Source organism: Varroa jacobsoni, unplaced genomic scaffold (genome assembly GCF_002532875.2).
Source record: "Varroa jacobsoni isolate VJ856 unplaced genomic scaffold, vjacob_1.0 scaffold_1131, whole genome shotgun sequence".
Lineage (NCBI taxonomy): Eukaryota > Metazoa > Arthropoda > Arachnida > Mesostigmata > Varroidae > Varroa > Varroa jacobsoni.
In genome coordinates, this window is record NW_019214033.1 from 139532 (window position 1) to 151545 (window position 12014).

Genomic DNA, 12014 nt, shown 5'->3' on the forward strand with positions numbered 1-12014 from the left:
GAAAACTTCATAATCGTGCCGCACGGTCTTATCGGAACACTTACCATACCACGGTGCTATCGATGCGACTTAGCATGCAAACATCGCCAGGAACTGGGTCGGGCGTTGTTGAGCTGAATAAAAAGGGTTGAAGATTTTCTACTTGTTTGATAAGGATGATAATATGGAACACTTAGGGCTTGAGGCCCTAAGGATATAGAAAACATCTGAATCTCGAAAGTGCTATATTCTTTCTCCATTTGTTTCCAGTGAGTCTGTTGATCAGCTAAAAAATAGAATATTGTGATTAGCTTTGTGGCTATTTTGTATCTGGCATAATTATAAACTAAATAAACACAGGACAGCAGAGGAAATTACTTACTGCTTGACCAACCCATTCCATAATCTGAGTCGTTGGCAATTTTCGTTACGAACGCATAGTGCCATAAAAGAAAAAAAATGTAACTTTAAACGTAATAGCTCCCGACTGAAAAGGCGAGCACCTGCTTTTACAATGGCCGGCAGCTAAATAAGAGCCGTATAATGATTTCCGTTTTTTTGGCCATGCAGCCTTCTCTATTCTGACTGTAATAGTAATAGGAACCGCAAATTAACTGCAGGCTAAAAAAAGAAAAAGATTTTTGAGAAATTACGCCGTCTGGCGACTATGTCCCGGAGGGTCAAGGTCCAGCTGCAGACATCGCCATATCAGCAGAACTGGAAATGAAACTTTGGGCAACCAGCCTATTGTAATAGAAACAATAAAAATTATAACCTTTTTATGACGAAAGTGAATATAAGCAAGCAAAAAATACAGACAATTGCTTTTTTATGTGTCGAATAAATCTTCAGGCTTATACGACGCGACATAATTAGCCTGTATAGACAATCGGGAGTAATGATTGTCAGTTTAACGACTCAGAAACTGGCCTAATGTTTACCGCTACAAATAGATGGATTTACCGATAGATTATCGTCATTGAATGCTTATTATGTAACATGTGGGTCGCAATTCATACAAAAAAACATTGATTTAAGCATCATCAGGGGCACTGTTCACGATAACAGTGGCCCTGATCGTCGAGGAACGGTGATTACCGCGTATAAAATTCTAGTGAAATATATTCTTTTTTTAACGACGATGCTTTAACGTTTTTAAGAGTTTACCGCTCGAGAGACAGTTATCCTTAACGCTTAAAAGTCACTGGAATATTTAACGGATGAATTCTAGAAAGCCCATCTCTTACTATGGGAATTTTTCGGACAAACTTCCGCCTAACAGTCAATACAAAAGAAATGCTTAACCCACCTATTCCGATTTAGTACAAACGATAAACTAGCATAGCGTTAAATAAATCGACTAGTAATAAACTGAATGAAGATAAATTGACGCAGAAGATCAATGGATTTGTTGTCGGAATATTTCTTCCAGACACTGACGAAAAATTTGGTAAAGGCATAATTTCAAAGTACGAATACGTTTTTAGGTACGAGCTTTCAACATGAATGGTCGGAAATCGTTGAGAATAAAGCGGTGACAATTAATGCCGTCTCCGATTGTAATGAACAATGTTTGCTACCGAAGCAGCTCGCAAACCCCTTTGCAAGCGCAGGAGCGTATGTTAGGCCCACATCTTGGAAATCAACCTTTTGCTGCTTTTCATTTGGCCGAAGCTAGATATAAGCCTAAGATCAAAGTGCAAAGGTCGAATTGGTGTCATAGCTATACGCTATAATATTCGATCGGCTCTAGTTTTTCCGTAAGAACGGGCGAAAAATAGGTTTGTTCCATTGGATTTATTGTATTGTCGTCAGGAGCGCACTTGTATTTACGCGGATCTCTAACCGCGTCCCCAAAGACGTTGGCATATCGTTGCAACCAGCTACCGACAACGAAGTGGCCGAACTCCCGTCATTCACGAAGGCGGGTGGCCTGGCGCAAAGGGACAACCTGAGCCTAGGGTGTGGCTAATTAAGTTTAATTTGATCTTTAACCGTGATTAGTCGATAGGCCGACAGCATTAGAGCAACTAAAGCGGTATTAAACACGATAGCAATCACGATTTTGATCATTATAATTTTACCTTTAACATAAGTAAGCCATAGGTCGTTGTGGCAAGATACGTCGAGAGACGTAACATTCCAAGTCTCAACTGGTAGCATCGCATTTTTAGCTGTCAAGTTACCAGATCAACTTATGAACAGTCCCCTAGATAGCCAGATAGTCAGTAGCGATCGTTGTACATGCAAGCAAGCCTTTTAGTACCTCCAGTCCGAGAGATTGAGGCGGCGTGTCTTGACGTCAGTCGTAACGTTTACCGTACTTCTAAACCTGTAGCTGCGACCGCTGTTGCAATTACTGGCAGTCGTTCATGCAGCAATTGAATGAAGATATCCGGCTATTATCAGCTACTTCGGTATCGGTAGCAAGCGTTCTACAACACAAAGGAAAGTCATTCGTTTTCCCCTACTTGGCTAGCTGCCGAAGCCCGTTCAACGTCGCTATATCGAACGAACGACTGTATTTTATCTTACTACCGAGGTGGTCTACTACCGAGGTGGTCTAATCTACTACCGAGGTAAATCGAAAAGCTGCATAATGCAACATCAAAAGGTTGACAATAACTTCATTTTTTATTCGGTTTAAGTTACCCTAAGGAGCGAATCAGTATCGGAGTAGTTCTTATGACGGCTGTTACCGTTGCAACCTTCTCAGTTAAGTTAATCAGTCTGACCGTTTCTACCAGCGTTTCGAATTGCCGAGTGTTTCAGCGCGTCGACTTCTGCTTTATCCCGGCAAATTTTTAGCCATCGTTTTGAACGACTCTGTCCGACTCGAACCGAATCATAGTATATGTTTGAGGCGGCCCTTTGGCTCTCTTCTGTAGACTACGATTCAGTGGTTCGCTGTCTACTTTCTTCAATGGTCGAAACAATCCTATTTATGAGCGCTGCGAACGAATTCACGAAGACAGAACAAAAGAGAGGGGAATCGAACGGACGAGCGTTCGAGTCAAATTTCGCTTATTAAATACATAAAAAGCGGTTACTGGACCGGACAGAGGTGAGAAACAAGCTCCGTATCGTCGTCGGCGATACCGTCAAGTCCAGTTCCTCTAGCGTAAAGGCAGTTAGTGATAGTTTGCTGGACGACACTGCTATCGTTACCGACCGATCCTAACGGTTCGATTGACGTCAACGGTTGATGGTAAAACAGTTTTGGACATTTGTGCGAACCTGAACGGTACGAAAGAAATAAAAAAAATGCCTCAGCAGTAAAAAAGGGCCATCATTCTCTCTCGAATTGTCCGCTTGTTGGATGTTGCTATTCAAACGCGTCCGATCTTTGTTGATGATTGTCGGACTGTGGCGGTGACGGTTCTAAGGAGCAGAGATATTATCCAATGGTGTGAAACGTTCTTGAACAGGTGGACGTTACCGGACGTTTCAGCTAGAAGTAACATCGATAATAATTAATTCAACAAATGATAATGATTCTATATCTGCTGCAGTGAACTTAAGCGTTGAGAGAAGTCAGGAGTGAGCCGTGAATAACGATACCCGGTGAGATGTTTGGCAGGCCCTCAGTAAATCGATCTGAAGCTTATAGGGCAATTGTAAACCAGTATTTGACACGTCTTGGCGTAACTAAATGATGATCTGCTGCTATGCACAGAATACGCTATGCACGCTGGTAACGCCCATTGCTAGCGTTAATAAGTGCTCAGCTCTTCTTCAACTCCCCCAGGAATCCAATGTTGCAATGGGGTATTTGGATAATTTGGGCACATATATTCGTTACTACGGGATATGCCCTTGTAGTGTTCAGTATGCCCTTGCCAGTTATGTGCGCGTCTTTTAACAGTGCTGTATTCTATTAACGATTGCGCTAGAGACGTGAAGGCAATCTCTTGCCGAATTAAAGGAAAAAAGAGAAGAAGAGACTATGTTTCAGAACGCGCACCCTAAAGCCTAAGATGCGCTAACAAAGCTGCGCAGATCTATTTATGTGTGCAGGTTTTCGACAGATATCAAGAGTTGAATCTATTGTTTCCTACTGCCTACTGTAGAATCCCCTGTTTTTCGTTAACGGACAAGCTCAGTCAACTTATGCCTAGTTTTACGATTCGTCCGAACAACTTCAACGGAAGACAAATGTTACGCGCATAAAAGGCATCTATAGGGTAAGGCATACACGCCAATACCGGCGTCATTCGTCTCACGACGAGCACACAAAAGCAATAGTAGTCGAGCAACGGAACGCGTAAGCAAGAGACAAATTTGAAAACATAGTGTAAAACGGTCTAGATTTGATAAGCGCTGTGTACGCACAGTGCTGGAACGATCGGCCATCTATCTGAAGCAGTGAAGTTTGGCGAAGGCTGAAGACGAAGAGATCGTAACACTAGAAGATTCATTTAGGCTTCAAGTAAATAAACGGAAACAGTGATCGGGACATTGTTTAGCTGTGTATAGTCGGTCGCCAATTGTACCTAGTGTACAAAGTGTACCTAGCTTTCGCCAATCATTGTTACTAGACTAAGGCCTTGTGGAATCAGAGTCGGCCTGCTTTCATCGGCCTGCTCACATTCTGCCGGCGACATAACTTTTGTATTGGAGGTCTCAATTGAAGCTAAACGTTGTTATTTGTGCTGATACGGTAGTGCGACCGCTGAAGTTCTGTATGCCGCGATATTACCTGGCAACTACTCAACCAAGATGCGCCGCGTCAAACGGGTTCTAGCGAATAACGAGTACAACCAGGTGTTACCCAACACAGAGGGCACTGCAAACCCATTCGACAACCGAAGTCATCATGTTGGCGTTAAGCCATTGCTCATGCCGACCGTGCTGCTTGGTGACGCTAATAGCTACGGAGAGTTTGTGCTTCGGGCAGCACCGCGACACTCACTTTACATTATGGTACCAAAAATACTTTCTGGCCACAAACATTCGCAGCATTATGGTGCCGGTGGACATGACCGTCGGCGACGTCGAAGCAGTTACCGGCATCGCTCTAATAATAGCCAGGTTGACCTCTCTCGTAGCGTAAGTATCACTTACTTTTATATAGGTAGAAGTTGCTTTATTGGATTAGGTACAATAGATCTGGACCGCTGTGAGAAGTATCTCTCACCGTGGACGTTACTGGTAGCAGAAGAGTCGCTCAAAATCGTTTCTAGACCTGGTGAAGACCATTGATAGGAGTAGTAAATGTTCCGATCAGTGGCTCAATAGTTGTGCGTATCTTTATGTTGTGACGGTAATTACAGAAAATATCTTCGGCAAATGCCAAAAATACAAGTAAGAACAGCTAACGAACATGAATAATACTTCTGTGTCTGCAGAAGCCAAAAAAAAAAAAAAGTTAGCCAATAATTAACTCGGAGGATTGCTTATATAGGGAAATACGTGTTACTGCACATATGTAAGGCCATCCCATCAACAAACATACACGATATGCGAACAATACTCTGCGTGACCGCTGGATTTGCATTAACATTAGTATATATATATATATACGTGATTTCAAAAAATAGCGATGTTCTTATCTACACGAATTTCTAATACTTTTGTCAGATCAGCACCTCCTCACCAAAATGCAATGTTTGCTTCCCCAAACAGCGTCCGAGCATTCAGCGACCGACAAAGAAGAAACTACTGTTTTCGTTCGCAACTGTGTCGTCTGCTGTTACTTTGGCGCCCAATAGTTTCGAAGGATTATTGCCCATGCCCAGTTCGTCCTCGCTCCAAGTCTTGTCGGACACCACACCACTTATTATATGCCGAACCACCATCGCAAGCGTTCATTTCCGGTTTATACAATCTCTATTATTTAGTGGCGTGGTGCCCCCGTCAATTTCCGTACTCTGCATTTTCTAATACTTTTGCCGGATTTCCACAAAATCTTTACCGGACCTCTATGGAATCTCTATCGGATAATCTCTGCTCGCTTTGATATATAGAGAACGGTGAATCGTGGAATGCGTTTATATTGACACGTAGCGACGATAGTACTGGCCTAGAAAGTTCTTAGTTAGGATTAGCGGCTGAATCAGATGTTCTAGGTACGAATATAGGATACGATATAGCGACGTACATGTGATCGCAAGGTGGCTTCACGGATAGCAGCGTTAGTGGAGCTTGCTTTTGTTATTTCTATCGTGATTGTTATCGTTGAATTGGAGTTTCACATCTACTTCGACAATTTTCATTGGTGGCGCAGACTGTCCACGTTCGATGGTAACTCCAGAACTCTTATGGATGAAGCGCTCGGCAGCGTAAAGCCATTGCTCAAGTCTTATTTCAGTAATAGGGCCAAAAACGAATATGTACATTACTTCCAATGCTCTAACTTATGACACCGCTCCTTAACCTGGCAGGTAATGATTATTACCCCAGTAAATAAAATAGTATTTGCGCTCTATCGATTAGGCATTTGTGGCCTGAAAAACACAATAGCAGTTATTGTATTCTTAACGAGCGCCGTGTCAACAACGGGTAGAGCACACGTCGAGGGCCAGTACATTTCCCTTGAGTAAGCCATAACAAATCATGTTTATTTTGAATGAATTTGTTTGTTAAGGCATAAAAGGATCATTTTTCTCACCACATCTATCCCACAAAGTTATAAAATTATCTAATTACTTTGATTAACCTATCTTTTTCTGTATCAAACTGTATCAACTGATAACCAGCAGTTTGGAACTCAACGGAGACAAAATTATCTTCAAGAGTTAAATACTTCTTTATATCATCGTTTTAGTAGTCATTCAGGGTCCACCTCGAGACGCGAATCAAGTTGTCTATTGGACAGAATCGATGTCTATTGGATTGTCCTAGAGTGATGCCCTACAGGGGGCTAAAAGTGAGCAAAACGTTCGTCTGCGCCCCACAAGTTACTGCAGTCCATACAAAATGGTATTACTTTATGCAAATAGCGAGTCGTCCGGCAATAGATGCCCTTCTCGTTTCGTTCCCTTACTTCGGCCTTGGCCTTGGCTATTTCTTGTGTTCTTTTCTTTACTAAACTTGCTTCGGTTTCATCTTACTCTTTATCTGCGCGTTTCGAGAGTGGATCTGCGCATTGGTGGATTTGTCAAGTCTGCGCAGGTCCACTATGGATTATTCGCTCTCGCACAAAAAAATTGAGGCTGGTGGCTTGGAAGCAAGCTAGGTGGCATCAAAGGTTGTCATGCCATACTATTACTTTTTGATGCCCCGCGTGTTTGTGCCTCTCTGCCCTGCTGTCCGCCGCTCGCTATAGTTCCGCTCCTCGTAGCCATATTGCGAGACAAGCAAACTCGGTTTGTTACTTTAGAGGCAACGGTCGAGGCGGACTATTCCTTCTTAGTACAACACGCGCCGTTTGAATGCCTGCCAACATAACAAAAATAGTCAGAGCCAGTTCCTCATTGAAGACCCTATTGCAAGCGCTTCTCTTTGCATGAGAGGCAAGGCAAAAGCAATGAAGGAGACAAGGACAAAACGAGACAAGGTGAGTGGAGCCCGAGGGATTTGTGCTTCCAACTTTCCGTCCTTGATCCTGTATTGTTGTTATCGTTAATTTGCACTACGGTGACGATTCAATCGCAAAGCAGATGTTCACAAAGGGCGACTAACACGCTCTGTTGGACTGGTTTCTATTCAGGTTTCCTCGTCGTCTTTTCCCCGTTTGGTGGGAGAAGGGGCAGATAAATCCGTACACGTAGTTATCCACGAAAAAAAAAAAGGCTCACTTCACTCAAGTGTCATAGCTGGGTTATTCGAGTACACGAGGCTCCTTGAAGTGCCGTAATCATGAAATGAGATGTTAGCTACAGATGCATCTGAAGATGCAGGTTCCGTGTATACACTTCCCATGCATAGACGGTTGTAGGACGACTTGAATTTAGTGAAATCGATTGTGAGCGTATATATTAACACCTGATTTTGTAGGAAAAGATACAATGGAGGTTTGTACAATCCAAAAGCAAAATATCAGGTTAATCAGATAAAAAGTAAACACAAAAGCAAACACATGGTTCTTGGATTTTACGGCAAAATGCGCAGACTAATTGGCCTTAAAGACGACTACTGCTATGATCATTAAGAGACAAAAAAACTGTTGATTCTTGAAACACAATCGCCTATAGGTTAAAGCTTCGATTTGCATGTACTTCGAACCACACAGCATACAGCGTAGATTGAAGCTATACACAGCGCGTACTTAGCAATGCACGCGCCTGCCCGCTGGGTTGGCTCCTTTTGTCAGTGTTGACGGAATCTCCCAGTATCATAACAACAAGTCGCCACCCGTCACTTTTCAATGCAACATGGCATAAGGGATCAAGTGATTCCATCACAGCCCGGCTGGCAAGTCCCGGCCGAAGGATTGTACGAGTCTGCTCGTAAGGGAACTGCACAAAGCGCCAGCGACGTCGTGCCCAACGTTGAGCTTCGCTTCCATTCCAAGAGCAAGCCGCAGCGATTAGTGGCCTGGTTGTACACAGATAGTAGAGCAGTTTCGTGTTCTGCTCGAACGAAGGCGTTAGAAGCGTTTTCATGTGGGTCAAAGCTACCGAATCTGTTTGGGTCAAACAGGTTGGCACGGCCTCGTAAGTTTTGTGGCAACAAACGTCTAATGAAATTAACGACAAAGGAGAAGTTTAATGCTTTAACCTATACTAGATATTGAAAAATTCAGGTTCTACTACCTAAAATCAGACAAAGAGTGAGTTGCGCCACAAGACGCGATAAAAACAAGCGCATAAAGAACGAAAGAAGCCGTTCATTTGTTTGCGTCACGGTAATTAATTACCCACGTGAGCCAGTGCAGGGACGTGAGAGGAAGCAGAACCAAAGGACCGGATATGTTAAACAGGTAGCATTGTTGGTTGAATTCTCGGGGGAAGTTCGGTTTAGCGATCGCAGTACCTTTAGAAATACAACAGTAAGATTAACAGACTTGCCTTTAAACGCTACGGTGCAGCTCCGAAATCTCGTTCCCCCCCTCCCCTCATGTTTACGTGAGATGACCCCATTCGTATCCATGAACCCAATTCTGAAGGGGTTGTTGTTGTGGACAATGTTGGTGTTCTTTCTTGTTGCTTGTTAGCGTCACCGTGAACATCAACAACGTGCTTTCCTCGTCATATCTATTTGTGGCGCGATGTGAACCCCCAATTTTACCTCAAAGAGATTGATACTGTCATAAGTATTCCTGAGCTGTAGCAACGATAACCACTTTGACTGACCCAAGCAGCTACTGCAATGACAACCGCTGATTCATCAATCGTGTGTAACCTTACGATATACCCAGAGTCAGATGGTAGCGAAGTCAAGTGTCGTCTGAGAGCACATCCATTACAAAGATGGCGTCGGTAGTGATTACGGTGCTTGAATGCTGGGCTGATTGAATTAGTATTGCTATAGCGGAGCTGTAGTTGGCAGTGCAAGTTCTTGATGCGGAACTGCTTGTGCGTTATCCGCCGTACGCGCAGAGCTTTACGAGTAAGCTAAGGCGTTCGGGTAACTAGGCGACTAATTTGACAGCTCTGGCGCTTTGCTCGTTTGCCTCAACGTCTGCTATGATACTTGATGGATAGGCAGTTGTAGTGGTGTCAGGTCAAAAACTATCAAAATGTTCATTGCTGAAGAATATAGTGATAAGAAGCACACAGAAAGAGAATATTTTCAAACAAATAAACATGTATCTATGTGAAAGTGGGCTCTGTACAAAGATGTACTAATGTGTAGACTGGATCAGCGTCCGGTTTACTAATAATATGAGGATTTCTAAGGTGAATGTAATGTTGCAATTCTTTTTTTCAACCTGCTGGGTTTCAAGTGCTGTTCAATGGTGTAAGGTCTTGTAGCGAAATTGTTCCAGGAATCATCAGGGTAAAATGAAAATAGCTTTGACAAAAAATCAACTAATTGGGTTCGTCGCATACGACAAGAAACCCAGTTTGGAAGAACCCAATAATAGAAATATATAATTATCTATATAAAGGATATGCTATCATTTATGACTTTGAGCTGTCCAGTGATATTCACGTCTCCTGCGTATGTCACACGTTCTGCACTGAAGCGTCCTGTGCGCGCGGAAGTTAAGCTTTTAAGTTGAATATTTGGGTTTTGTGAACTCACTTAATAATTGGTAACTGTTTGGTCATACGTTCGACGATTCGCAGTCATTACCAATCGAAACCGGTGCTCTACGAAGTGTCTCCGCATTGTCCAAAACGAGACGGTGCGTACTACTACGCATAATAATAATAATAATAATAATAATAACTTTACGTTTCCAAACAGTTTATCGAGTAAGTTACATTTAGTGCAATTATCTATAGTTCGTTCTTCTCACTTTTCACTGATGATGATGATGATGATAATAATAATAACCGTCCGATACAGAACTTAGGTCAACGATAAAGTTTACTATTGGGATAGTTAATGTAAAAGTAAGTTAATGGAAATAAATATTTGGTGGCTAATTCGATAGCATTTGATGGTACGAGCAGTTAGGGATATCGAAACACACCTAAAATCGTATTGCGGAACAATGGAGCTCTATGGCAGCTTTGTATGTAGCTGCAGAGATGGTCGTTTGTCATGGCGAAATTTAAACAAGAGAAAGAATAATAAGCCTAGTAAGCTTTCTTAGTCGATAATTTCACAAGGTCTTACTACACTAATGCTAGTGTCTAAATTTTTTTCGTGTTGTTTCAAGTAGCCGGAGACTTCTGGATTCATCTACCTGTACACTATCTGCTGCATTTGTAAGGCGGTGGCCAATTCGGGACGATTTTTTTTTTTGTGAAACTTCTGGGCTACTTTGAAAAGTTGTATCGCTCACCCTTCCAATGATGCCCCAGAATCTGACAAGGTTACAATAATATAGGCGGATGGCGCATCGCCAAAAGTGCTTCAGATCAGCCGAAAGCTACCTAAGCCTTCCTCGAATCTATATGCACACTTTACGGTGATCAGATACCTAGCGATTAAAATCATTCTACTAAAAGTAGTCTGTTGTAATTACGTTTCTTCTAGCATGATTGGTTAAATTTGCCATTAACTTCTTTCAATTATTATTATTATATTGTCAATTACTTTTTCAATAGGTAATGGTTGTTTTATGTTTATATGTGTGCTTTTTAAATATCTGCTCGTATGAATAATGATTTGTTTATTGAATTGCCCATAACAGGCAGTGAAGAATCGAGTTACTAAACTAAAAGACCAGGAAATTATCCAATGTTTCCCTTTGTGGATAGCCTTGAGATATTTCTCGTCTTTGAATTGAGACACAGTTAGCTAATCTTTTGTTATACTGGAACTTTACTTGACAGCCTTCCTAATCAATTTGCTCCTAACAGGGGCAATTCGACAAGTGAAGATAACAGATAAAATAAGTCAAAAACGTGTCTAGAAGTTATATTACACAAGTAGGCAATTTAACAATGAAAAGAGTGAAACGAGTTCAATAGAGGATTTACATTCATGATGTTTTACACCGATCCACGCCTTCTTCCGTAATTATAGGCCGGTATATTTAGAATTGGCTTGCTGTAACGGTCCTGTAAATCTATACACTAAAAGATTTTGAAAAGTGTCCTTAACGATCATGAAAAAGATCACAACAAAGGTCCTACGTGGCCCACTCTTTTAATATGTGGTACATTAGAAATGATTACCTAAGCATGTACTTGCGGCAAAATTAAAAAAAAAAAGCAAAGCACTATACGACCGTTAAAGGTATAGAAACATTGTCGTCTAAGCCTGGACTAAATCAGCGCACCTGTATTCGGTCGGCAAGAGGCCGGCGAGTTGGTACCTCTTAGGATCCGAACGAGCATGATTCGAAACATCGAACCCGGAAAACACGAATGGAGTGATCAGGTCTGATTGTCGAAGATCGTAGCATCACAATGGAATTCTGTTGCCAAAAACCTAGTAGAACCATCAGTTCGTTTCCGGTTGAAAATTACCCTGCATAGTCTACAAGCATGCGTATTTACTCTTTCGAAATTAGGCCACTATCGTTTAGAAGC

At 42.1% G+C, this 12014-nt stretch overlaps 1 protein-coding gene across 4 annotated transcripts in view; it reads left to right on the plus strand.

Moving 5' to 3' along the window:
- Window positions 1-12014, plus strand: part of AhcyL1 (Adenosylhomocysteinase like 1) — a 174543-nt gene that overhangs the window by 50373 nt on the left and 112156 nt on the right. For 2 of the 4 annotated variants that reach the window (XR_002684338.2, XM_022844828.2), the window contains exon 1: window positions 2598-5028. The exons of the other annotated variants lie outside the window; for them this stretch is intronic. Coding sequence is in view for 1 of the 2 variants with exons in the window: in XM_022844828.2 (XP_022700563.1) it covers window positions 4699-5028 (330 nt within the window). In the remaining variant the exon portion in view is untranslated. Of the gene's footprint in view, window positions 1-2597; window positions 5029-12014 lie in introns of those variants that run through there. 4 annotated transcript variants of the gene reach the window in all.